This window comes from Ascaphus truei, chromosome 2 (genome assembly GCF_040206685.1).
Source record: "Ascaphus truei isolate aAscTru1 chromosome 2, aAscTru1.hap1, whole genome shotgun sequence".
In the NCBI taxonomy this organism is placed as follows: domain Eukaryota; kingdom Metazoa; phylum Chordata; class Amphibia; order Anura; family Ascaphidae; genus Ascaphus; species Ascaphus truei.
Genome location: NC_134484.1, coordinates 67,193,122 through 67,220,637, shown reverse-complemented (window position 1 = coordinate 67,220,637; position 27,516 = coordinate 67,193,122). Strand labels below are relative to the sequence as shown.

The 27,516-nt window shown below is 42.4% G+C and overlaps 1 protein-coding gene across 2 annotated transcripts in view; it reads right to left on the bottom strand.

Annotated features, from left to right (window-relative positions):
- NIPAL2 (NIPA like domain containing 2) overlaps positions 1–27,516 on the bottom strand; it is a 127,451-nt gene that overhangs the window by 14,424 nt on the left and 85,511 nt on the right. For both annotated transcript variants that reach the window (XM_075582654.1, XM_075582653.1), the window contains 2 exons: positions 5,681–5,777; positions 2,551–2,686 (listed from right to left, as the gene is read on the bottom strand). In XM_075582654.1, the coding sequence (XP_075438769.1) occupies positions 2,551–2,686; positions 5,681–5,777 (233 nt within the window). The remainder of the gene's footprint in view (positions 1–2,550; positions 2,687–5,680; positions 5,778–27,516) is intronic.

Here is a 27,516-nt window from a genome sequence, read left to right as displayed (position 1 = left end):
ATAAAGGGGGTCCCCAGAGTTTAAATTAATGGGGTTCATGTTCAGAGGCACCTGGCTTCAAAACTAATTTTTTTTTTTTTAAATAGGATTTTGAAATTAGTCCGGATTAAGAATCCGCTCAAATTTTTTAATGCCAAATCCATGGGAAGTTTTTGGTTGGAGGGGGGGGGGGGGAGAGAGGGGGCAGGGACGGATTTGGCCTAAAACTATCCGGGAAATGGATTTGGACAGTTCCACCACTCTCCAGTTACAGGACACAGATTATAATGAGATGCAAAGTGTGCCACTTTTTCTTCCTCCAATCTGCGTAGCAAAAATCTGCCAAGTTTCAGGTGGTGTAAAAAACCCTTCTGACTGCAAACAATCTGCTGCCCCAAATGTAAGAAACCGTTTCTTACATTTGAAGTAACTGTGCACCACAAACTTGTGCAATGTGTCAAAACGCACTGTGGAGACGATTCTAAAAACGTCAGCTGGAGTGGGAGTTTTTGGCAAATCACCGAGCTTCAGAGTTTATAGAATCAGCCCCTTTGTCTGCTACAAAATTGCCTCAGTACATTCCCCCCACTGCCAAGAAATAATGAGCAAGACGAGTAGTGTGCAGCTTACATGCATCCCTTTGTATAGGTGGTACTTCTAACATTGTTACATTAAGTGAAGCAACGAACGGCTAATAATACAAGCCCGTGTTTATTAAACTGTGCTATTCCATAAGACCGTCCATTCAGCCCGCATAGTGCCTTCCAGCACTAGAAGGGGTCTAACAAAATAGCACTGCTTAGTAAATATGGGCTATTAAGGGCCCAGAGGAGGAAACCGATTGTACAGGGCACACTATAACAGGCATGTCAACTGCCCCTGATATTCTGTGAGTCTCACTGATTTGGAGTCTGTCTCGGATTTCTGTATCAGCGCTCTCAGACTTTAATGGAGTATTACTGATAAAAATCACTACTTTTGCCTTAAATGCAATAATACTGTATGCTCCTTGGAGGTTGACACCTCTGCATTAGGCCATTGATTGACAAAAAAAGTAATAATAGGGCTTGAACTCATGCATACGTACACAGGCCCATACATTGTATGCACATACATACATACTGTATGTAGCAGCTGTTATCGAACCCGCTAACGTGTTTTGGCAGGAAATATACAATACAATATTTAGACATGGCTCCATTCACACAAATATAATGTGCACCAAAACTCATGGGGGAAATCGTAATGTTAGTGTGTAACAATAATAGCATCTAAACCTGTATACGTTCAAACGGATTCTCCTCCAGACGTGCATACTGTCACGGGGGGAGATTCTGCCAGTCTCCTGTTTCTAACCAAGGTTTTGAGAGTCTCCTGACCTCTCTGGGAGACTAGGCAAGCATGGACTTTGAAAGCTCACCTGATGCTGAGGCCCCCATGGATTTCCCCAGGTACCAAGTGGGACAGTTCAAGTCCAAAATACTGATCTCAACTTTCATCATGCTTCCTCTGTCTATCCACATCCTAAACAAATGTGGTATTTGACAAAAGTTTGTCTTAACCCATTTGTTCCCAAATGTGTTTTACTTGTTACCAACAATGTCAGAACAATTTTTCAATCGATGAATAAGGATTTCCACAACATTCTCTATATATTTACACAATATTTTTTGGTCAATAGAAAGCTTTTTATTTTAATTTTTATTGCTGAATAATATGCAGATCCATTTCCAGATACCAAACAGATCCAAAGAAAACCCCCCATACTATTGGGAACAGAATACAAGATTTATCAATATGGGTGTCATCTTTCCCCATTGTCTCTTTGTTAGAACACATTTGCATTTCTATTTACTATAATATTCTGACAATATAGAATGTAAATGTGTCCACATAAGCTCAATGACATCGGGAAGAAAGGCGTGTTCTTTATGTCTCAATTTTACATACCACGCACGTTTAGAAAATGTATACTTGGTTATTAGTTTAAACCACTATAGCCAAGATTTTAGCCCAAGTCATTGAATGGAAAGGAGCTCTTCTCAAGCATTGCAAATATAGCGTCACCGCACATTTAAGTGAGGCCAAATTAGTCAAATAAAAATACTGGAATTAAATCAGCAAATATGCAAATTAATAGAACAATTCAGTAAGAACAATGTATTGGGGATTGCCCCTTAAATGTAAAAATAAAACTATGTACAGTACAAACATCATTATTAAACATTGCTATAGCTGTAACGTAATGTACAGTATGTGTTGGGTTCCATTAATGTACTTCTAGTAGCTGTATTGGTCGCAGGAAAAACCGTAGATCACTTGTAGGTTGTAATACCTTTTAATGGACCAACATGAGTTTTTAATAAATTTAATTATATAGTATACAGATCATTCAAAACCCCCACAGGTATCGTTTTCAAGTGTACAATGACTCTACATAGACACATACTATTCAATTTAGTCTAGTCAAGCAGTGAATGAGTCAATTTAGAAGTATACACAAATATATTTGTAAGAGATAGAAGAACACATTTATTAGGAGATACTGTAAGTAAAGGGCACACAACTTACTTGACCTGAAAGGCACAGGACGCTACCATTACAACAAACATGACGTAGAATATAGGATACGTCAGCTGCATCTCGCCCTTCAAGGTCATCGTTATCATGCCAGAAACAGCTTTCACGGAAATCACGGTCATAGAAGCTAAAAAAGATAAAGGTCAAAATGATCAAGGGAATTGCTATGCTGTGTATTAAGCTGTTATACATTAGAGGAGACCATCACAGCAGGGCTGATTAACTGGTGAATCCGAATGTGTACCCAAAATGTAACACAGAGATGTCATGCACCAAAGGCCAACAAAATGATTGACAGACTAGTGTTGATATCAAAATGATATTAAATTGATGAGGGGGAAAGTGACCAATGTTAAAGTTCCATAAATGGACCGTTGTAACCAATGCACATAATGACATGGACTTCAGATGCAAGAGATGTTGACCATGCCTGAAAGCTTGGATTAAATTACTAGCAGATGAAAACTTAATTTCATAGGACTTGGTCACCTTTTTGCTCCTGCAATTTCTTGAGCATATTCTACAGTAGAGCAATAACTTTTCATTTCTAATTATTTGTTTCTTAACCTTTTAAGTTTAAGAGGGTCAGAGGCCCCTCCAGCACATTGTGATCGCTTTGTGGGAGCGATCACAAAATCGTGACGTCACTGTTGATGCACACAGAACAGTCGTCGTCTCCCTTTACGTTCCTCTTCTGTTTAGATCGCGTTCAGCTCTCTTGTGGATCTTCACTTGCAAGCAAGGAAAAAGGACCATGACATTGCTACATCACAAGGCCCCTTGCATGCTAGACATTATGTGGTGGTAGCCACATGATGGGGCACCCAGTGGGTTAAAGCAGCAATCTCCTCAGACTGAACCTCTCCCTCCCTTAGTTCTTTTTCAGGATGAGCAGTAGGGGGTCCCCGGAGCAGAACCGCTATTTTAAGCTCTGTGCACGGCCTCGTTTTCGAGATACTTCCCAATACCATCGATTCACTAAATACTTACAGGTATTACTGTACTACTGTATTACTTCCTGTTTACATTTTTTTTAAATGGCCATCCAATAGGAAGAGTGCCACTGTTGACGTTGCAGCTTCCTACTGCCCTGATAATTGGCACCATGTTTCTCCTGAAGATAGATTTAAACCTGATATCCAAAAGCCTAAAGCTGAAGTGCTGAACAAGAGATATCACATTACATTCTGCTTAACTTTTAGCTAGTTGGGGGCTACTGATACTGTATATATATATATATATATATATATATATATATATATATATATATATATATATATATATATATATGCAAATATAGCTGTATGCTCATCTGCATGTCTTAGGCAGGTCTGCAACCCCGCCTTTCTCCATTATCACCCAGCATACAGCACTTCCACTGCAGCAAGGGATTCTGGGAAATGACATGCAAATGAGCACACAGTGTCACTTTTTGCCTCAATAACCATTTTTAACATGGTTCCCTATAGGCTTAAGCTTGCTGCATGGTCACAGCTTTGAGCACAGCCAGGGTTAAGGTGCATACCCAGAAAACCACCCACAGACAGCTGTTTCGACCTTGATGGGTCTCATCAGTGTGGGGTTGATTTTACTGGGAATGCAAGAGAGGCTATGGGATAGGCTAAACCATAATACTGAGTTACGTTATGGTGAGTGAAAAAAGTGACAAAAACCCTCCACAGGAAAGCAAATATGCAAATATAGCTGTATGCTCATCTGCATGTCTTAGGCAGGTCTGCAACCCCGCCTTTCCCCATTATCACCCAGCATACAGCACTTCCACTGCAGCAAGGGATTCTGGGAAATGACATGCAAATGAGCACACAGTGTCACTTTTTGCCTCAATAACCATTTTTAACATGGAAGTGCTATATGCTGGGTGATAATGGGGAAAGGCGGGGTTGCAGACCTGCCTAAGACATGCAGATGAGCATACAGCTATATTTGCATATTTGCTTTCCTGTGGAGGGTTTTTGTCACTTTTTTCACTCACCATAACGTAACTCAGTATTATATATATATATATATATATATATATATATATATATATATATATATATGTATCTATATATCACTACACCACCATACTGCAGCTATTCCACATTCATACAAACAAGTTTCATCATTGTGTTGAACGACCTCTAGAAATGAATTCAATGCTAAATGGATGGTCAGACAGACAACACTGTAGAAATAACTTTATATTGTCAACAATTGCTTGAGAATGTAAGATGTGTGTAATAACTGCATATTTAGGAGAGAATTCAGTTTGGAAAACGATAATAATAACAGCTTATATTTTGGTTGTTTAGGGTTTATACTCAACAGGGTGAACAATGCAGCAGCACATTTGAAATAAAATAAATTTAAAAAAGAGCAAGGATCAGGGCTGAACTACAGAATATTGTTTACACAATAAAATCCCACAAAAAATAAGGTAATTTAGAGACCACAAGAAATCATTTTATATTAATATTCCCCACAGTTACAAAACTAGAGGATTTCACAGTGAAGCACACAGCAAGGATGAAAAAGGGTAAATAAGGCAAGTTGGACAGCACTTTTAACCATCCTTGCCATTTTAAATATTTCCCTATGGGAAATATCATCCAACGGCAAACATGTCTAACACACCCAATCCTAAATGGCTGTTTACAAGCCATTAACATCAGTTTATAACGACTCCCATGTTGCCAATGTGAAATGGGTTCTGTTTATGTCTATTTGATATGATTGTAGTGCCAGTAAAACACAATCTGCAATCCACTCAGGTACTAAAAACAGGTTTTTGGGTAATGTGCAATGATGAGGTTATACATTGGCTTGCTGTGTGCCAAATACACTCTGCTGGTTTTTCATTGTACACATAAATCATTCTGCAACTGGAGAAGCTGCTAGCATACTGTTCTGCATTTAGAAAACGCTCGTTTGTTAAATAACAAATTCTAATTTATTTTTGCTCATAACCAGCTTTAAATTCACCAAAAAACATTTTTTTGGCAGATTGCTTTTTATTTTTCAGGATGACTTGGATTTAACACACATGCTACATGTTACTGACAAGACAGAAGAGAATGACATAAGAGTATACAGTATATTATCACAAAAATGATGCACTTACCTAGCAGTGCCACCAGCAATAGCAACACCACAATATGATTAACTCCCTTTTTCTTGTAGAGATACAGTAAGACACAGAAGATGATAATTTCTAAGATCTACAAAAAAAAAAAGAGAGACTAGAATAAGGCATTTCAGTTCAGTTTGCACTTTCATTCAACATTATTCCCATTAAACATTAGCACAACAAATCACACACATATTTAGAAGTGGTTTAGTTACTGTAATATACCCAGCACTATTGAAATAACCAAATTAATTATGAATATTACCCATAAACAAATACATTTGAGATCACATAAAATGCTGATATATATCCTCAAGAGATTTACAGAGTGATAATTTGTCTCTACTTTGATTTATAAAGTGACAAATTAATCGCCATCTCTTTAATTAAGTATACCAGAAACAGCAAACTCTCTATAGAGCCTGCTATTTATATTATAAATTGATGGGCTCCCCTCCTCCCCCCCGTCTAATCTGGGTTAGTCTATACTGTAGGACCCGATTCTAAGTTGACACCCAGCTATTTCTTATTTTTAATTGTTTTTATTTCTTCTCGACTCTAGTTTCCTGGTTAAATCCAGGACTTTTTTTCAGAAACAAAATCAAACCAACAGATAACGGTGAAAAGATGAAGGAGATAAGCCCCACATTATCAAATGAGGAAGAGAGTTTCCCTTTTATGGAGAATCCCGATATTAGGGGGGATTTAGCAACTCAAGGGGAGGAAGATAAGTTCCACCTTCAGGGATGCTTGTTATATGCAAGATTTAAATTAAACGATTTACTGGGTGAACATGATGATGACGACTTACAAACAATTCATGTACCAGATTTCAGCAACTGGAAATCTAACCTGAAAGGAAAAGCGATCATCTATCCCCAATTTGCTAAAATCCATTATTTGACTACCTTTGAAAATTTGGTGATCAGAGATTTAGGTTTATTAGCAGAGAGTTTCTCTTTTTCACACCTTACAAAGTATCATTTGAGTCAGGATGAACGACAAGCTATGAAATCATTACAAAATAATTATTTGATGGTTATAAAGAATGCAGATACAGGTGAGGCGGTGGTAGTTCAGAGTAGAGCCAGTTACCTTAAGGAATCATACCGCCAACTTGGGGACACTACTACCTACTGTGAGCTACCAGGTGACCCCACAAATGTCTCTCTCAAAACTTTTCTAGAATTGATTGAATTGGGAAAAGTCACTAATGTTTTGAATAAGGATGAAATGAAATATTTGGTCAATCCATGTCCAATTATTCCAGCTTTTTACCAACTCCCAAAGATCCATAAGACATTGGTCGACCCAACGAGTAGGCTAATTGTCTCATCTATTGGATCTTTGGGAGATGGTTTGTCTAAATATATTGATGGGTACCTGCAACTTTTTGTTAGGGAGCTCCCATCATTAATATTGGATTCAAGTGATTTTATCACCCATCTTAAGGATATCAAATGGGGGTTACAGTCGGTCTGGGTTACTCTTAACGTAACTTCGTTATACTCAGTGATTAAACATGACCATGGGCTTCCAGCTGTTCGCCATTATTTAGAGGGTCCAGATTGTAATGAGATTAATACCACTTTTATATTAGATGCAATTTGGTTTTTACTCACTCACAATTATTTTCTTTCTGATCATAAGTTTTATTTACAAGGAGGCACAGCTACGGGCACTAGTTTCGATCCATCATATGCAAATGTATTTATGGGGTGGTGGGAGTCGCTGTTTATTTTCAGTAGTTTAAATCCATTTAGAAAGCACATCACCTTTTATCAACGATTCATTGATGATTTAGTTATGATTTGGGATGGTGATTTGGTAGCACTGAATTCATTTTTTTATTTTATTAATCAAAATTCTTTCAATCTAAAATTCACATATAATTTTAACTATCACCATATACACTATCTGGATCTTCTACTCTTTATTGATATGAATAAAGACATCCAAACGGATGTCTTTAGAAAACTAAATTCAAGAAACATGTTTTTGAAGGCGGATAGTTGCCACCCCCAGGCAGTCATTAAGGGTGTTCCCAAAGGCCAATTCCTCAGGCTGAGGAGGAATTGTTCTACTCTGGACGAATTCATTCAAAGAGGCTACAAACAAGAGGAATTATGAGGCTACAAACAAGAGGAACTACAACGTGTCTTTGAAAAAGAAATATCCACAGACAGACAATCTTTATTTCACCAAAAGGATGGGATTTCTGAAACGAGGTTAGCAGATGAAAGTAGTATTAAAAAGAATAAATGTAAAAGGAGATATTCCAATGTTAAAAATAACAGACATGAGCAGGAAAATGTGTCTTTGAACAAGGATAACATCCCTATGTTTATAAAACAATTTAACAAATGCAGTATTCAAGTTCAACGAATAATGTACAAACATTGGGATCTTTAACGAATGGATCACAATCTAAGTACAGTAATTATGTTGAACAAGGACCACGTTTTGCTTACAGACGAGCAAAGACAATTGCGTCGTTTGTGTACCCCAGCTATGTTACCAACCCTCTAGTAACTACCCAGAGTTTCATAACGAAGGTTTCTTTTAGATGTGGGGGATGTAAAATGTGTTATCTAATGAAACCTTCCTCTTGTTTTGCAGGCTCTAATTCAAGTAAAAAAAATTCCAAATTAAGTCTTAAATAAATTGTGATACACAATATGTTGTTTACCTATTAACATGTGGGTGAGGAAAAAATTATGTAGGACCAACTACCAAAGCTCTAAAAACCAGAGTGATGGAACATTTGAGATTAATTAAAAAACAAGATTGTTCGCATCCAGTATCTAAACATTTTACAGAATGTACAGTAGATTTGGGGGTGCTAATAATTTAGCTGTAAAGGGTATTGAGAAAGGTACACTAAAGGAATGAGGAAGTAACAAACTCAATCTTTTGGACCGGAGGGAGGCTAATTGGATCTTCATGTTGAGGATCTGTTCTCCCTGTGATTTAAATATTGAATGGAATCTCAGCCATTTTTTAATTGACTCTTCATTCTTCTGAATTAATTATTCGATCCTAAACATTGGTCATGATAGAATGATGTTATTGTAGATCTTTTAAGACTTTATTTTGATCTCCATATCAAGTTTAGTATTTACTTTCCCCCTCCCCCCCTTTTTTTCTCCCTCTTCCCATCCTCCTTCCTTCCCCCTTATCTCCCTGCATATTGCTCTCTTATGCTCTATTATGAATTTGTCTATGGTACCATTTATATAAATGGTTTACATTATTGAATTTCATAAGAATTTGCTTCTTGGAATCTGATATGATTAAGTTACAAGTCATTGATATTGATATAATCAAATTTAAAAATTTATATGCCAAGTATAAAACATGACTTCATCAGACTGAAAAAATATGTATTTGCCGGTATCCTGCTATATTATCCTTAGGAGGTGTATTATATCAATAGTAGAAATAGGTTATATATAAAAATTCTACATTTATTTTTAATGAATTGTGTTTAAATGTTTGTGTTATCAATTTTTCTCATGCTTTATGGTTAGTTTATACATTGTTGTATTTCTGTATGAGAGAAGATGTTTTTTGTTATATGTTGTTGTCTATTGATGTTAGTTTGGTTAGGTGCATTGGGGATCCAAGGATTTTTTATTACAATGTATTGGTAAATATATATTTTTCACTGATATCAGTTTGGATGTACTCTTCCTTTGACAGACATGATTCACGAGTCCATTACAGTGTGTGCCTTCTTGGAGAGAGGCATGCGCATGTTGCGGGCTTTGTTGTTTTGGCACCTACACATGCGCAGTAGTGTCCTCCAGGTACATTGGTCCGAGAGTCGGAGCTTGGGGAGGAGAAGCGCATCTAGCTGCTGTGCAGCTATGTTTTTACTACGGCTGCACTCATTGGTTATGACGTCAGTGGGGGGTGGTGCGCACGCATGGACGGGTGCATGGGTGTGCATGTTTGCATGGGCGGCACGCGCCCGCAGTGACGTCATGCGCACGACCCATTTTTTGGCGCGAAAATTTGATTGAAGAAGTTTTTCTTACATAGTATAAAATAGGGTCCCTGATACACTGTACAGGTATACCCCGCATTAGCGTATGCGATGGGACCGAAGCATGTATGTAAAGTGAAAATGTACTTAAAGTGAAGCACTACCATTTCCCCACTTATCGATGCATGTACTGTACTGCAATCGTCATATACGTGCATAACTGATGTAAATAACGCATGTGTAACAGGCTCTATAGTCTCCCCGCTTGTGCACAGCTTCGGTACAGGTAGGGAGCTGGTATTGCTGTTCAGGACGTGACAGGCGCATGCGTGAGATGCAGTTTGCCTATTGGGCGATATGTACTTACTCGTGAGTGTACTTAAAGTGAGTGTCCTTAAACCGGGGTATGCCTGTACTACAGTATACTTCTTGATAAACACATTTACTATGTTAGACGCGTAGGAGGCCCTACACCTCCTTTGAGTGATGTTTAACATTGAATAAATCTTTATATTTTTATACCACCTGCCTCCCTTGGCAGTGCGCTGCTTTCTTCCTTTTTTTTGCTGTTTGGATTTCTATCAGCAGCTGGACACGCCACTACAGATTCTATGAGGCTCTAGGAGTGGGTAAGATCCATTTAAGAAATTATTATTCAGGATTCATTGAAAGATATTGTAAGTTATGGACATTTATGATTTTCTCCAATGAGGATACAGCAAGGTGAAAAGATCATTTTTGACTGTCTCCTCCAGGAGAATTGGGAATCACTATTGGTCACTCACTTATTATTATACCCACTGCACATAAGAGTTGTACTCATATGATTCATTTATTGAGGATTTCTATTACATTCTGGAACTATTGGAGCACCCACTATCTTCATATTGTTAAATCCAGGACTGTTTTTCTCTTATATACTGTACATGTTTATTAAAATGATATATTTTTAATATTTCTTGTGGGTTTTTTTTTATCTCAGATTGGAGCATTAGGGAAACACTTTTTCACTCTCCTGTATACCTTCTGACCATAAAAACAAAAAAACATAAGTTTTCTCTTTGTTTAAAAATAAAATTAAAATAAATACAAATCACAATATTGATAAATGAACCACAAGACTATAGTACTAACTCCCTAATTATCTCCCAGACACAGAAGTCTGTTGCTTTCAATAATGCATACTTTTCCCCATTTTTGTACTCCATCACAGAATGCTCAATCTGACAATGAATCCCCTGGGCATTTAGATAGCCCTGCTAAACTACACTGTTTGAGGATCTCCTAAACCTAAATTCTAGTACCAGTCCTACCAAATCCAGTATCTTTTTCACAAATGGGCTCAGTCACCAAATGCTTGGGAGAATTCACATTCTATGAATTGCCAGACCGAAACATACCATAGATGAATACTTCCCATTTCATTCATGACCCCAGATTAAAGTTTTCTATTTATCCTCCTCCTTTCCTATTCGTGATTCTAAGTGTACTCCGTCTAATATTCCAGTCACCCCTTGTCATTATTCAAAGGAATCCTGGAATTGTATTTCTTTGGCTACTAGCAATCTAGTATACAGCCTCTTTAAATTGTGTTACGACTTGTCCTTATTGTTCATTCTACAGGTCTCAAACGCCCTTCCTCTCACTATTATGTCCTCTGTTATTTAACTTTTATGGGCAAGCCATGATGAAGAGGTAAATGGCTTGTTTGATATCAAATTAAATCAGAATACCTCTTACTACTTCTTAAACTATGTACGGTATTAATGTCTCAGATAGAAATTCTCCTCTCCATTGTAGACTGGCAACAAGTTTGAAAGAGCCACAGGAGGTTTCTAGCCAACTAAGACCTTTCCAACCCCCTAAAGCTTCTTTCATTACACTATCATTATTTCTCCAAAATAAAATACTACTTAAAGGATTTCACGGTTATGAACATTATTGGGATAGAGAGAGGGAATTACAGTATGTGGAACCAAGCACTTAACCATTCTTATCATTGTAAACATTTTCCTATGGAGTACATATGTAGGCTAAGTAGCTGCAGCGTCAAAACAAATACATGAAGTCCGTCGCGGGTGATCGTAGTGGGCGCGATGCGACAGCGCTGCGACAGAGCGACCAAAATCTCTGTAGTCAAGGGATTTTGTGATTTACAGGGACAACCGCACCACGTGACAGGCAGCAAGCCAATCACAGAGCTTCTGACTTCCCCCTTGCTGACGTCACCGCCTCAAGCCGCCAGCGAAATCGCACTATTATAGACTTTTGACGTCCACGGTCTCAAGCACGTCGCCATCGCCACTACTATAATAAGCGCGGCCTAAGTGTAACACATTATTGTTACAGCTTTCAGCGTAATAGACAGTCTGCTGTTTGGAACACAGCAACAAATCGGTTTGTGATATTTTGTTGCCAAAGAACAGAGCCCAAAAAGGTGTGTGAGAGCCTGTTTCAAAAGAGGAAGTGGATATGACTTGCTAAATGGTTGCTGTAGCAACAAAAGGATGAGCAGTACATAAAAAAATTACAAATGCATTAGGAGTTTAAAAATAAAAATGGTGACAGTATGATCTAATACTACAGAACTGATTTATTGTACAAAATAAATAAATAGGATTTTTCACGTTTGCGGTTTTAACAGACTGCCCAAAATTGGGCCCATGAAAATAGGAACAGTACAATTTAGGTCCACTTTCAGTGTGGGGTACAGGATCTTACATGCAAGTTAACACCTCCTTTGAAGACATAATAAAGCAATTGCATGTGTAACCATGCTGTAAAATGGCTGCAGTAATCTATCCAGCTGACAGTAAGGCCTGATAAGTTATGGGCATGCCAGCAGTAATTATGGAGGTTTGCCCTCACACCCTGGTGAGGTACCCTATGTATGGGTGGGAGTGGTCACATGCTCTGAATCCATAATTAGTCATGTCAGAGTTGTGTCAGCCCCCAGAGGATACATAAGGCACAGCACTGATCAAAAGTTAGTGGTTCAGAAGTTGTTGCTAAGCTGTTGAGAGGTTTGGTTCTGCAATGTTATGCCAAGAGTATAGTTAGACACTGCAAAGTGATGAGACTGTGACCAGGGACCTGGCACAAGAAAGACATCCCTGCGGGGATAGGGAATCCCCAAATCAAAGACAGAGACATACCTTTCATAGGGAAGCAGCTGGATAATTATGTGTGGCTAGAAGATCACTGTGAGGGGCAGTTAGCCCACAACCGTCAATAAAGATGTTCCTGATTAAAGACACTCTCGTGTGTAAGTGTGGAGTTATTGCACCGAGAGGAGCACCACAGAGGAGTTCCTCACAGGACCATCCACAAGCTCACGCTGGGATCCTGATGAGGTGGAGGCGCTGCACTGGATCTAGGTAGGACTCAATCACACTACCTCAGCTGCCTGTCTGGGTTGGCAATCCCCACACAACATCATGCGGGAGACTCAGGAGTCCTGTTGCCAACAGGTGCACCACCAGACATCACACTGTAATGGGGACTGGTTAGACCACAGGGGCCAATATGAGATTGGGTGGGTCAGGCCAGTCCAGAAAATCCGTTACACATGCAAAGATCATGTTACCAATAAAACACTTGTATTTCTGGATATATTTGTATATGCTATTACAGCCATAAAAAAAAAAAGAGAGAAGTAGCAATAACTTCCCTATTTCACGCTCATCTTTTATCAAATCAGTCAATCTTAAAGCTGCTGTAATTTGCTGAAGGTTCCAAGCCTCAGCCAATGGGAAACAGGAAGTGCTCCTCAACTCACACACGGGCACAAATGAGGACAAACAGGTACATTCCAAAATATATAGAAGTATACGTGCACTCAAAAATGAAAGATACTTGCGGGTCCTGAAACTCAAGGGTCAAAAACCATAGAAATAAAACAGAGTGTAACACTCCACAATAGTGGTCACGTGTTAATATTTATTCATCCAACGTCTCGGTCCAACACAGCAGCAGAAAGGCCGCTATGTTGGACCAGAACATTGGATGAGTAAATATTAACCCCCTGACCACTATTTTGGAGCGCTACTCTGTTTCATTGGGGGACTGGTTAGACCATAGGGGCCAATATGAGATTGGGTGGGTCAGGCCAGTCCAGAAAATCCGTTACATTTGGAGGCGCTGCTGAGATAGACCTGTCAACAGGACAGGCTTTTGCTAGGTCACTTGGAAACAGGGAGAGTGTCTGCTGCCACTTTGTGCTGTGTTGGGACGGAATCTAGGGGTAGTCAGGGGGCTGATGGAGTTTGTCAGTTCGCAGGGACGACCTAGGGGCCTGAAAGGAGTTGGGGGTTTGGAGCCGGGCTATAGCTGTCCTAGTCACCTTGAGGTAGTGCTAGTTGGTAGGATGCCTATAGGGATAGCCTGTTAACGTGGTCAGGAATCCTGGAGAGGGTCTGCGCTAGGCTGACCAAGAGAGGTAGACGCCCAAGTACTGCATGGAAGCCCCAGAGTACTCTAGCCCATTCCAGACCACTTACCATAGGGAGCACAGACTGGGAGGAAGGAGATACAGCAGACACTGAGAGAGTGAGCTTAGCCTGAGGTAGTGCATACACGAGTCCAGCCTACATTAGGTACACATGGTGGTACATCAGGGAAATCTTTATTGTGCCGGTGTGGTGGCTGCCCCGCAGAGAGGAGCTCCATGTACAATAATCACGGAAACAATATGTCTATGGCGACCGCAAGAATGGAGGATCCGCGCGGGGCGGATAGTCCAAATTGGCGACCGGAGGCTGATGGGGAGAGCACACCTGGCGTGCGCCCAGCTGAAGAGCAAGCTGTTACTGATATGTCTGTCACGAGCCTGCTATGGAGTGGAGTGAGAGCAGTGGCCGCCCCGTTTTGGTCCTGCCTAGGACACCGAGGCGCTACCCTGGAGGACTGTGTTGAGGACATTGCTATAACCGGAGGAGAACACAGTGAGAGTGACTGTCAGTCGGCATACAAACAGATGAACGCTACCTCATTCATTGACCAGACTGACAGTGCAACCCAAAATGGCGGCTCCCGCTTCCCTGGGAGACCGCGTGGGCCGATTGCAGAGACTCCTGCAAATGCAAACCTTGCAAGGAATTGGCCAGAAATGGCGCCAACAGGAGAGCCCGGCCCTGATGGAGGGTATGGCGCGAAATCTGCAGCCGCGCCTTCTTGGACAGTGATTCACTCAGCCCCAGTGCTGAGTCAACCGATTAGCCTGTGGGACCCTCCCCTAATCTCAACCAGGGGGAGTGGTTTCCAACTATGCCCCGTGGGTATGAATTCAGCGGAGCAAAGTGCTGGTGAGGCGACAGCGCTGCTACCAAAAGTAGTCCCTGCAGCTGGTGTTGTGTGCGGAAAGGAAGGGTATTTTGCACGCAAGGCAGCTGCAAGAAATCGGCTGGGATTGGCGCCAAAGGAAGAACCCCACCCAGTGGGGGATAAGGGCGCGAAAGCTGTGGCTGCTCCCTCTAGGACTGAAAGAGGTGCGGCCTCAATTAAAGGACATCCTATCCCATTGTGGGACCCGCCCATAATCGCTACTACTGGGGGCGGGTTCCAATTGTGTCAGACAATGGCGGAGCTGAACAAAGGAGTGGCTGACAATCCAACCTCTGTTGGTCACTCACGCGGAACCAGCTTCCAGAACAGACCATTGTTGAAAGTGGCTCCCACCAGGACAATGGCCTGCTCCCCAGACGTGAATAAGATGGTGTTCACTCAGCCCTTTGCAGTACCAGGGGCGGTACTGGTGATACGCGTAGCGGGCACTGAGACCGTGGTGGGCCTCTGCCTGCAATGCAGACTGCCCGGCGGTACCATGGGTACAGCGGCGCGCTGTCCACAGTGTGGCACGCAGTACCTGTGGCCTATGCCCACATTTGTGCCAATCCAGGCAAATGACCCAATGGGGGATACGGCTAGGCTGTCCGCCGAGTCCCCCGGTGCACTGTGGACCAAGGGTACAGATCCCGGAGAATGGGGATCGGAGCCGGCTGGGTCCGAAGAGCATGGAGCGATCGGTCAGGCAACTGACCGGGAGAAAAGAAGGCGGTCGCCGCGATCGGCGACCCCAAGTACCCTTAACGTGGATTCCTCGGACGAGGGACCCAAAGAACTATCTAGTACCCTGGTGTGGCCGGTGGCGGTGTCCTGTGGAGGAAATGGGGTGAAAAGGCCACTTACCGGGAGTGACAGTGGGAGGAGTCAGGTGTCGCCGGTGGAGTGGAGGCCTGAGAGGCGGAGCCCTTCCATTCTAGGGACCGGCGGGTCTAGTGGCAACGGGCGATCCACGCCCACCCTGCGGACTGGTAAGAATAGTCCTTGTTCTTCCCAGGCTCCGGTGCTGACACTAGCGGAGGAGGGGCTGTGCCAGGCCAAGACGGCGCACGTGGCCGCAGGTGGACTTCCGGATATAATCGTGGAGGAAGAGATCCCGCATGGGGGTCCATCTCAAGATGGCGGCATATCCTAATCCGGCGATGACGTCGGTTCCGCCGGAGGTGGCGGAGCGAGCGGAAGTCGAGTACACGCGTCTCAGCGATCGGGCAGAGGTTCCCGATCACCCCGGAAGACAAAGAGCAGGCAGGCCGGGAGACGGATCGAGAAGGGTGAGGCTCAGCCAGCGGAATCCCCGCTCAGTGGTACGGGACAGTCCGATAACGGAGAGCGGGTCGGAACCCCGCGGCTGCCAACCGCCTACCCCTATGCCCAACCCCACACCCTAGATAATGCCCCTGCCCCAGTCACCTGTTCCCAGGGATCCTCCTCCAGCCTGGGGGTGTCGGAAGAATCCTTTTAGGGTTGGGGAGTAACGGACTGGGGAGACTAGGCAGCTTTGCCTCCGAGGGTGGTTTAAGGTGTGGAGGACAATTGGGGCACGTGTCGACGTCCCGATGGGTGCCTGAAGAGGTTGATGTGCAAGTGGAGGAGACGCCGAAACATGAAAGGTGGTCCAGACCCCGTTCAGCGGGGACCTCCAGGGTATGCTCTTGGGGGGGTACCGAAGAGGGAGACTCTCTAGAGTCTGGGCCCGAGAGGCCTAGGAGACCCGTTGGTGGGCGCCCTTATTTGAGGGATATGTGGGGTGGATGGACCGCACGCGGTTTTTGCTAGAAAAAGATGAGGTGGTGGACTACTGGTGGGCTAAAGGGGAGTTCACGCCCGCCGAGAGAAAGAAAGAGTTACAGTTCAGGTGGTTCCTGATAGGCCGGAACGAGATTGAAGCAATGGGTCCTGAGATATTATCAGACCCTGTGGATCCAGATGAGCCCTTGTCCTGGGTATTACCAGGGAGAGCGGGGAACGCCAATTTAACTAGGTGTAGTCGGGCGGAAAGGGCCATTACCGCAAAATACAAGTACTCCCATGTCTTGGAGTACCCGTACGTCCCAGAACCCCTCATGCAGGAGATTGAGGATAACAGGGACCAATGGTTAAGGGAGACCATAGAAGAATACATGGTCAATAAGGGGGGTGCCATTACTGGCAGTAAGGCGGAGGGACGAATAGAACACTTAATAAGGGTGTGGAGCATCGGGCGGAGTGTTTATAAGCACAAGGTGATGTACCGGCCTGAGAGGGGTTTGCCGCGCAGTTACAGCGTGACTGTCCTGGACATGGGGGGTCGGGAGGTTAAGAAACCCGATCCCCGGCACTATTATTAGGAGGTACTGGGTAGCATTGCGCGAGTTCATGGCTGCTGGACAGGGCGTGCTTGGCGCGATGTGATTTGTTCATAAATGTACATGTTCTAATAAAAATGTGTGTATGTTCCATTTTACAGTGCTTCCTGAGGAAAGGTACTTTAAATTTAGGTCCCAGCCGGGGTCGGTGGGATTCACCAGGGGGAGAATATAACCATGCTGTAAAATGGCTGCAGTCATCTCTCCTGCTGACAGTAAGGCCTGGTAAGTTATGGGCATGCCAGCAGTAATTATGGAGGTTTGCCCTCACACCCTGGTGAGGTGCCCTATGTATGAATGGGAGTGGTCACATGCTCTGAATCCATAATTAGTGATGTCAGAGTTGTGTCAGCCCCCAGAGGATACATAAGGCACAGCACTGATCAAAAGTTAGTGGTTCAGAAGTTGTTGCTAAGCTGTTGAGAGGTTTGGTTCTGCAATGTTATGCCAAGAGTATAGTTAGACACTGCAAAGTGATGAGACTGTGACCAGGGACCTGGCACAGGAAAGACATCCCTGCGGGGATAGGCAATCCCCAAATCAAAGACAGAGACATACCTTTCATAGGGAAGCAGCTGGATAATTATGTGTGGCTAGAAGATCACTGTGAGGGGCAGTTAGCCCACAACCGTCAATAAAGATGTTCCTGATTAAAGACACTCTCGTGTGTAAGTGTGGAGTTATTGCACCGAGAGGAGCACCACAGAGGAGTTCCTCACAGGACCATCCACAAGCTCACGCTGGGATCCTGATGAGGTGGAGGCGCTGCACTGGATCTAGGTAGGACTCAATCACACTACCTCAGCTGCCTGTCTGGGTTGGCAATCCCCACACAACATCATGCGGGAGACTCAGGAGTCCTGTTGCCAACAGGTGCACCACCAGACATCACACTGTAATGGGGACTGGTTAGACCACAGGGGCCAATATGAGATTGGGTGGGTCAGGCCAGTCCAGAAAATCCGTTACACATGCAAAGATCATGTTACCAATAAAACACTTGTATTTCTGGATATATTTGTATATGCTATTACAGCCATAAAAAAAAAAAGAGAGAAGTAGCAATAACTTCCCTATTTCACGCTCATCTTTTATCAAATCAGTCAATCTTAAAGCTGCTGTAATTTGCTGAAGGTTCCAAGCCTCAGCCAATGGGAAACAGGAAGTGCTCCTCAGCTCACACACGGGCACAAATGAGGACAAACAGGTACATTCCAAAATATATAGAAGTATACGTGCACTCAAAAATGAAAGATACTTGCGGGTCCTGAAACTCAAGGGTCAAAAACCATAGAAATAAAGCAGAGTGTAACACTCCACAATAGTGGTCACGTGTTAATATTTATTCATCCAACGTCTCGGTCCAACACAGCAGCAGAAAGGCCGCTATGTTGGACCAGAACATTGGATGAGTAAATATTAACCCCCTGACCACTATTTTGGAGCGCTACTCTGTTTCATTTTAATAGGTGTAACCCATAGACCCCCCCACCCAATCGCAGATCAGGTCCCCTAAGGTGTTCTGTGGTCTGGCTACATGTCTCGGTGTGGTGCATACCTGCTGGCAACAGGAGGGCCTGAGTCTCCCGCGATGACATGGGGTCAACAGGACAGGTTTCTGGGGTGAATGCCTTCGTTCTTCTTCTAATGGTGCAGCGCCTCCATCGGTAGTAGGCTCCAGGGATACGGGGTGGAATCCCTATCGCAGAATCCCCTCCCAGGGATGAGAGATTCCAGTCTCACACAATAAGGTCTCTTTTCTATATAGCAGCAGCTCTTTATTTTTTTCTCAGCAGCACAGACAGGTACAATTAATATACACAGCCAGCTAGCTGTTCTCCCTTAGGATGTCCCTGCCTCCTTTCTGGACCTAGGGCCATCCAGAGTGGGGCTAGCTCTTCCCTTACCCCCTAAGCAGGGTAAGAGGTATTTGGTCCACCTCACTATCAGCTCTACTCATAGGCTGCTCACTCTCCTCTTCTCTCTAGCTAACTCATAACTTCTCACAGACTCTTGTGACACACTCTCCCTAAATAGGAAGTTACACTGCTCTTTGTAGCTTCCAGCAGGCACCGCCCCTGTGTCTCTTGATTGGACACAGGGTCAGGTGACTCAGTACAGTGTCAGAAGTAGGGAAAATCCATGATTACTCCTGGCAACCTGCCCTTAACAGGGATTACGCACAGGAGGATAGACATATAGCCCCTAATCTTACATAGGTTTCAAAATATAAGTAGACGCAGTACCTTCTAAAATCGGTATCGTTGGAGGGTACGGCCGCGCTTATAGTGCTGGCGATGACGTCACCCGTCGACACAGACGAAAGTTGTAATTTGCTTTTTAGCGACGTCGCTGGCGACAAGGCCAGTGACATCGCTCCGTCACCCTTACTATAAGCGCTTGCGACGGAGTCAATGTATTTGTTTCGGAGCGACGTCGCCGTCACAAGGCACTATAAGAGCAGCCTACTGTATGCTTTAATCAGGTGTGTGAACAGCAGCAAGTACTATTCCTACTGCTACGGTTAACCCCTTGTCTACCAAAAGGCCAGCAATGTATTGAACCTCTGGCAGTAACGGGTTTAATGGCCATCAGTTCTACCATATTGTTGTTTTCACAGCACTCAAGTCCAAATGTAAAATCATTCCCAGATTTTCAGTTTACGTTGAAGAAAAGATTCACACAAACCAATAAAATATATATTTATTTTATCGTGTTATTCACTTTTTATTATTTTCAGACCTGTACAATCCAATTTTTATTAGCCATGCTGTATACCAGCTAAGTGGCAGTGATCCATTACATGAAATTACCATGCTAAAAAGGTCAGAACATTCCTACTTATAAATCTCCAGTCAATTGTATAATCTAATGAACCTCTGGTGGTATCCAAATAAGATTTTGGATGGCATTGCTCCTTTTGAAAAATGTAACATCTGTTTAAATTAGTGATGATGAATTACGGCTGGATTTGTTGGTCACAAGGACCAAGATGTAGAACAAAAAGAACACATGTTAATTTTCCTCCACTCTCTTAAAAAGGAAAATGTGCGTCTTGATAACAATTAAAAAATGCAATATACATGTATAAAAACCAAAAGGCAGAAAAGTGCGCTCCATAGTGCAAAATAATATTTAATAGTTAGTTTTGATTAAAAGAACAAAGAAATGCGCTCACAAAAAAAGCATTTAAAAATAGATTTAAAATATTTGTTGTTTCTGAATTACCATCTGATGTTCCAGGGAATCTGCAAATCTCATGAAAAGCGCAGAAGAGGATAGGTCGTAGCGAAATCTTCAACAGTATGTACTGTATACCCGCTTTGCTATACTAGCGTCTGCAACCAACAAGTCTCTGAGCAGGGACTCCACTACGTGACGTGCAGATGGTCCTACAGGGACCATCCAATGCATTTTGTTGTGTCTTCTTTAGAGGTATTTATGGTGTAGGAATCATATAGGGGTATAAAGATTAACCCATTGCCAATAGTACCAATTAAATATATAGCAATTAAATAAGGTTCCAATTATGTCCAAAACAGAATTAATAAATCTTTCCCCATTCCACTGTCACTCCTACACCCAAACTCTCCCTCACTGTCAATAATACCACAATCTCATCAACACACCAAACCCACTGTCTAGGTGTTATCTTCATCATCGACTCTGCCCTTGTCTTCATTCCTTTCATTCAATCCCTCATAAAATCTTGTAGTTTCCACATCCGCAATATCGCTAAGATACACCCTTTTCTCACTCATGACGCAACTAAAATCCAAATTTACGCACTCCTCTTGTACCATCTTGACTACGGCAACCTTTTTCTACTTAGCATTCCCCTTGTCCTCCTATCCCAACTCCAATCCATCCAAAATGCTGCTCCCAGATTCTTCTACCTCACTCACCACTTCACTATACAAATCTACACCTACACTGGCTTTCCATATCCTCTACAATTAAATGTGATGACTAACCAAGCTCAATGATGCTGCAACCCCCTACCCTCCCATTTCAGCCCTCATCCCCAAATATACTCCTAACGGCCCCCACCGTTCTGTCCATGGTATCCCGCCTCTCCTCCGACCTTATTACCTATTCTTACTCCCACCTTCAAGACTTCTCCCGTGCGGCACCCTCTCTCAGGAATTCCCTACCACATACCGCTAGCTTTCAGACATTTAAAAACTCCCTGAAAGACTTCCTTAAAAAAGGTGAGTTATCTGGCATACCCCTAACACCCCCCCCCCTCCACCCACCCTATTTGAACCAGTTGTGCGACTGGACCAAAACTCCCTTCTAACACCCCTAACATCCACAACACCCAAACCCTATTATGACCAGCTGAACCAAACTCCACCCCGAGCCACACTTCATACCACAATAAGCAGCCACTTTACAATCTAGAGAGAATAAGGGGCAATGTTGATATAAAAGGTAAACTCACACAAGCAGGGCTCTCAGTATCCGTATCCACTTGATTATCCTTATTTGGTATGTCATTCTGTTTACGTAATTTATATCACTCTGTACCCCCATTGTACAGCGCTGCAATAGAGGAATTCTGTCTTGCAGAGTGGGAAAACTGGTATCCTGCGTTGAATAAAATTGACCTGTAGTTATCTGAGATATAATCTGCCCCATAGAACCACGTCTATGACTGAGTTTAGGAGCCCAATGGAGGTGCATAAACTGGAGTAAGGATGGATGTTTGATTCTTAGGAAAGAGAGTGAACTTCCTGAACGATGTTGGTAACTTTCAAAGGGGGTAACGATACTATACGCTGTTGAGAATTGAACAGGACCCAAGAAATTGAGTCATATGAGCAGGAATATTGCTCTTCTCCACATTTATGATCCATCAGTAGTCCTCTAGCTCGTTGTGAACCAACTGGACATGACGTTGTGCCAGGTGTTCTGAGGGAGCCTTGATCAATCAATAGTCTAGTTAAGGCATGGTAAATATCCTTTTTTGGCAACGTTTTGCTGCCATCCCCGCCATTATTTTGGGGAACCGCTGAGGTTCTATCGCCAAACCGAACAGCAAGGCCTTGAACTGGAAGTGTCTGCCTTCAATGCAGAGGTGGAAAATTTTGTAACGAGCCTGGTGAAGTCAGGATATGGAAATATACATCTCTCAAATCAATACCAAGCAAACGCCTTGTTGTACCGCTGTCGTGACCGACCTTAAGGACTCCATTTTGAAGTGCCAAATCCTAAAAAACGATTGACCACTGTTAGGTTTAATACTGCTCTGCAAACTCATGATTGTGGGAGCAAAACAGTATTGAGTTAAAGCTCTGACCATGCTAATCTTGCAATAGCGGTTGAATGGCAGAATTGAGTCAAAGATCTTGAATAGCCTCAACCACTTTCTGCAAGTCTCTTGGTGGGTGAGACTCACTGAAGAAGCTGCCCGGACTTGACAGATTCTAGGGTAACACCATGTTCTATGATCTGGAGGACCCAGGAATACTATGTAGTATGGACCCAATGCTCGAGAAACTGTGCCAGTCTGTCCCCAACTGGCATACAGTATGCTGCACAGCCAGGTAAAGCAAATTTTCAGGAGTTCTGCTTCTTCAGTCCATACCGGCTAAAAGTGGATCTGGGCAGGTCCCTGACTAGTGGCTGGAACTGCGGGGGCTGCACTTCCCTGTTTCTGTTAAAAGGCCTGCCTGGTCTGTAGGCTATGCCCTCCTGAAAGCTAGGACTTGGTGGTCTCAGAAGGGATGTTATAGGCCTTTTTTGTTGTGGCAGGTATTGGCCCTTCACGCTAGAGAGCCTGGTAAGGATGTCATCCAAACCTTTTCCAAAAAGATAACCATTATAAGGCAGGGATAACAACTTGCATTTGGAAGATGTATCCGCCAACCGAAGTTTCCACCACAGCGCCCTCGCTACGGCATACGCTGAGGATCTCGCTGTAAGCCAGACGACATCCATGGTTGTGTCACACAGAAAATCAATGGCATCTTTGAGGTTCGAAAAATCATTTCGGTCTTCCAAATTTGCGACTGAGATTATCACCATTCTGGATATATTGGCAGTTGCTTGTTTCAAAGTTGTTTCCACAGTGGTGTACAGCTTCCGTAAAACACACCCTCAACAGGTTCTTTAAAAGAGGAACTATCCTGTGTCTTGCTATTCGTGCAATCGCCATGTCCACCTCATGATAACTCCACGTTTTGCATCTTCTTCCTTGAATGAAGCTGTGGGATAAACCTAGCCGCATTCATGGAGCGAGGAACACTTAATACAAAACCCCAAGCTCCTCCTTAGGGTCTTCAATGTTTAATGTGTTGTACATATTCTTAAATCAATCTTTCAATGAAATTTACTTTGAATGACCCAAGCTCCTTCTGGACATTCACTTCGGAGGAGGAGGACCCCTCATCCAGCTCAGAAAAGGCCGACTGATCCTGAAAGTCCAAGAGACTGTCTTCTAAGTCTACTGACAATTGAGATCTGGAACTTTTGAGATTACCCTGGGATGAAGGATGATTTAAAGTTAGAATAATAAAGATGCTATATTGTCTATATACATATATATTCAACATGTAACTAGTTAAAATAACTAATTTAGTATAAAATTAGAAATTATATTCGAAAATTATTAGCTGCCTCCGCAAAGATAAAATGAAAAATCTGTCTGAAGACAGGCAGGTGTAGAAATGTTTTATGTGACGTAAGAATCTGTTTTGCTTCATTAATTTCCATTTTCTATAAAACTTTGTATGTTTAATGCTGCCGAGTTGAATATTATATGATCATGAGTTTGGAATAAAAGGTTAGTTAAATAGTTAGTAGTAAAAGACAATACAATAGAGATCTGACTTAAAATATTAGGATCATCGTTAGTCCTATAGTTTTAGTGACAGAACAAAGAGGGTTTTCTAAATCAAAGTAAATATTGGTAAATGAAGAAATATTGGTTAAAACATTGATGATTGACTAAAAAGAACGGGTGATTGCTATGTTGAGACTCGTTAAGGATGTGTATAAAGATTGTATTTTGATTGATAGAATTCAGAATCATTTAAAGCTGCAGTTCAGTCTTTTTTTTTTTTTTTTTTTTGTAAACTTATTCTTTATTTGTTTTTTTTTTTTGTTTTGTTAAGAAAAGTGGGAGTGGGGTACAAAACACAAAAAGGGGAACATGTTACTTGCGAGTCACATACAGTTGTATCATATGGATAACACATTCAATGGGGAGACAATAATGACATCACTGTTATTACAGTGTTTAAAGTAATGAATACAGAAAATTAACTCAAAAGACTTAAAAGGGGAAAAAGAAAAAGAAGGAATTGTCATTGCTTTTATAATATTCATTTCTTTTGTTGTCATACCAGCTTAACCTCCATGCATTTGTAGAGCATCCGACACTGGATACTGGATACTGGATACCCTCCAGGCCCACCACTGCAATCCACACCATTACGACTCCCATCACACCAAGGTTGTCTCAGTAGCGAAGCTCTTGATTCTTTTTTTTTTGTTTATATATTTTTTTTTTTTTTTATAATTTCCCTAGCTAGTGTGTTTTTGCCTCACCCATTTCTTGATTTTCAGGACTGGAGAGTAGCCCTTGAAAGATATCTATTTCCTATATAGGTTCTCCACGGTTCCCAGACATCTATGTATTTCTGTACTGTGTCGTTTTGTATCCCCGTCAGTTTTTCCATAAGACAGATCCTCCATAATCTTGCTTTTACAGCGTGTATGGCCGGCTGCTGTTCCTGTTTCCAGGCTTTGGCTATTTCGCATCTGGCAGCTGTGTATATGTGTGTCAGGAGTTTGTCATCAGTTTTTTCTATGTTTTCAATTGGCCTGCATAGCAGTACCTTCCAGGGGTCCAGGGGGAAGTCATACCCAAGAATTGTCTGCGCCATATCATGTGTGGCCCTCCATAGCTTTGTTACCTTTGGGCACGTCCACCACATATGTATAAACGATCCCTGCTGGCCGCACCCCCTTGTACACACTGGGGACATGTTTCTGAAAAATTTGGACAATCGTAGTGGGGTGTAGTACCATTGGTGGAGCATTTTATATGCATTTTCTTTTATTGATACACATGTGGAGCTCTTTGCTATTCCTTCAAATATGTTATCCCACTGCTCTTGATCTAGTTCTCCCAGCTCTTCTTCCCACCTCGTCCTCCATTTGGTCTGTATCCCCAATTCCTGTTTGCCTTCTGCAAGTATGCTGTATACTTTAGAGATTAGGCCCTTTTTGTCCTCCCCCATGAGGCACAAATCCTCAAATGTTGTGAAGTCGCTATACGGACCTGACCTCTGTATGTGATCTCTCAATTGGAGATACCTAAAAAAGGCCGAGTCAGGGAGGCCATAGTCTCTCTTTACTACCTCAAACGTCTTTATAGCGTTGTTTGCCCATAGATCTTTTACCCTTATGATATCTGCCTTGCTCCAGTCTTTAAACGCTGTTGGTTCCGTGCCCGGGGTAAAGCTAATATTTTCAAATAGTGGTGCCATCTGAGATTTGTAGGTGGTTAGCCCGTGTTTAAGTTTCAATGAATCCCACATGGTTAGCGAGTGCGTGATCGATTCCAGGGGCACCCTCAGAGCTGGTCTTTCTTTTTTTGTTAACCACAGTATCATTTCTATGGATGACCCAGATATCACATCGGACTCAATTTCCACCCACTTTTTCCTCTGTTTGTGTGCATGCCAGTGAACCAGTTGGCCTACATGCGCCGCTTGGTAATATTGCCACAAGTGTGGCAAAGCTAGCCCTCCTGACTGTTTGGATCTATATAATGTGGGCAGCTGTATTCTCGCTTTTTTGTTATTCCATATAAATTTTGTGATAGCTTTCTGCAGCTCATGCATGTCCCTGGCTCTGACCTGTACTGGAAGTGTGTGGAAAAGGTACAATATTCTTGGCAGTAAGTTCATTTTTATGGCATTTATTCTACCCAACCATGATATATGATATCTGGACCATTCTTCTAATTCTTTTTTCAGCGTTTTTATTAGTGATGGGTAGTTGGTCTCGTATATAGTGTCGGGTGAGTTAGTCAACCATATTCCCAAGTACTTTATGGCCTGTGTCTTCCAAGCGAAATCAAAGTTTATTTTTATTAGCTTTAGTTGTTCCTGAGGGAGGTTTATATTTAGGGCTTCGGATTTTTCGTTGTTTATTTTAAATCCCGATAGTTTCTGGAACTCTGACAAGTTACTAAATAAGTTTGGGAGTGAGGTGAAGGGTTTTGAAATGGTTAACAATATGTCATCGGCAAACAATGCCAGTTTGTATTCTTTTTGTTTGACCTTAATCCCCCCGATATCTGGGTTTGCCCTGATTTGGGCTGCTAGCGGTTCTATCGCCAATGCGAACAATAGGGGCGACAGCGGGCATCCTTGTCTTGTGCCATTCCTTATGTGGATTGTCTCAGACTGCATATTAATATAGGATACTTTAGCTGTGGGTGTGCCGTATAGTGATGTAACAGCATTCATAAATTTGCCTTTTACCCCAAATGCTCGAAGTGTCTCAAACATATATCCCCAGTCAACACGATCAAAAGCCTTCTCCGCGTCTAAAGATAGTAGCATCGAAGGCGTTCTATTGTGTTTGGCTATCTGGATTAAGTCAATTGTTCTTCGTGTGTTATCCACTGCCTGACGACCTCGTATGAATCCTGCCTGGTCTGCGTCTATCAGTTGCGGAAGATACGTATTCAATCTTGTGGCTAATATTTTGGAAAATATTTTGAGATCGTTATTGATCAAGGATATCGGTCTGTAGCTTTTGCATTGGGTGGGGTCTTTTCCCTCTTTATGTATTAATATTATTTTTGATTCCAGCATCGTTTGAGGAAACTGCTCTCCCTCAAGAGCTTTGTTAAATATCTTTAGTAGTTGGGGAACTAATATGTGGGCTAATTTTTTATAGTAAATGTTGGATAGGCCATCTGGTCCCGGGGCCTTGGAGTTCTTCAACCCCTTTATTGTATCTAATACCTCTGTCGACGTAATTGGCTGGGATAGTTTTGTTATATCCTGTTCTGTGAGTTTAGGCAAATTTATTTTTCTGAGAAATGCTCTCTGTTTTTTCATGGTGGAGTTCCCTTTTTCTACTTTGTCTCCATTGTATAGCTCTTTGTAATATGTGGTGAATTCATTAGCTAT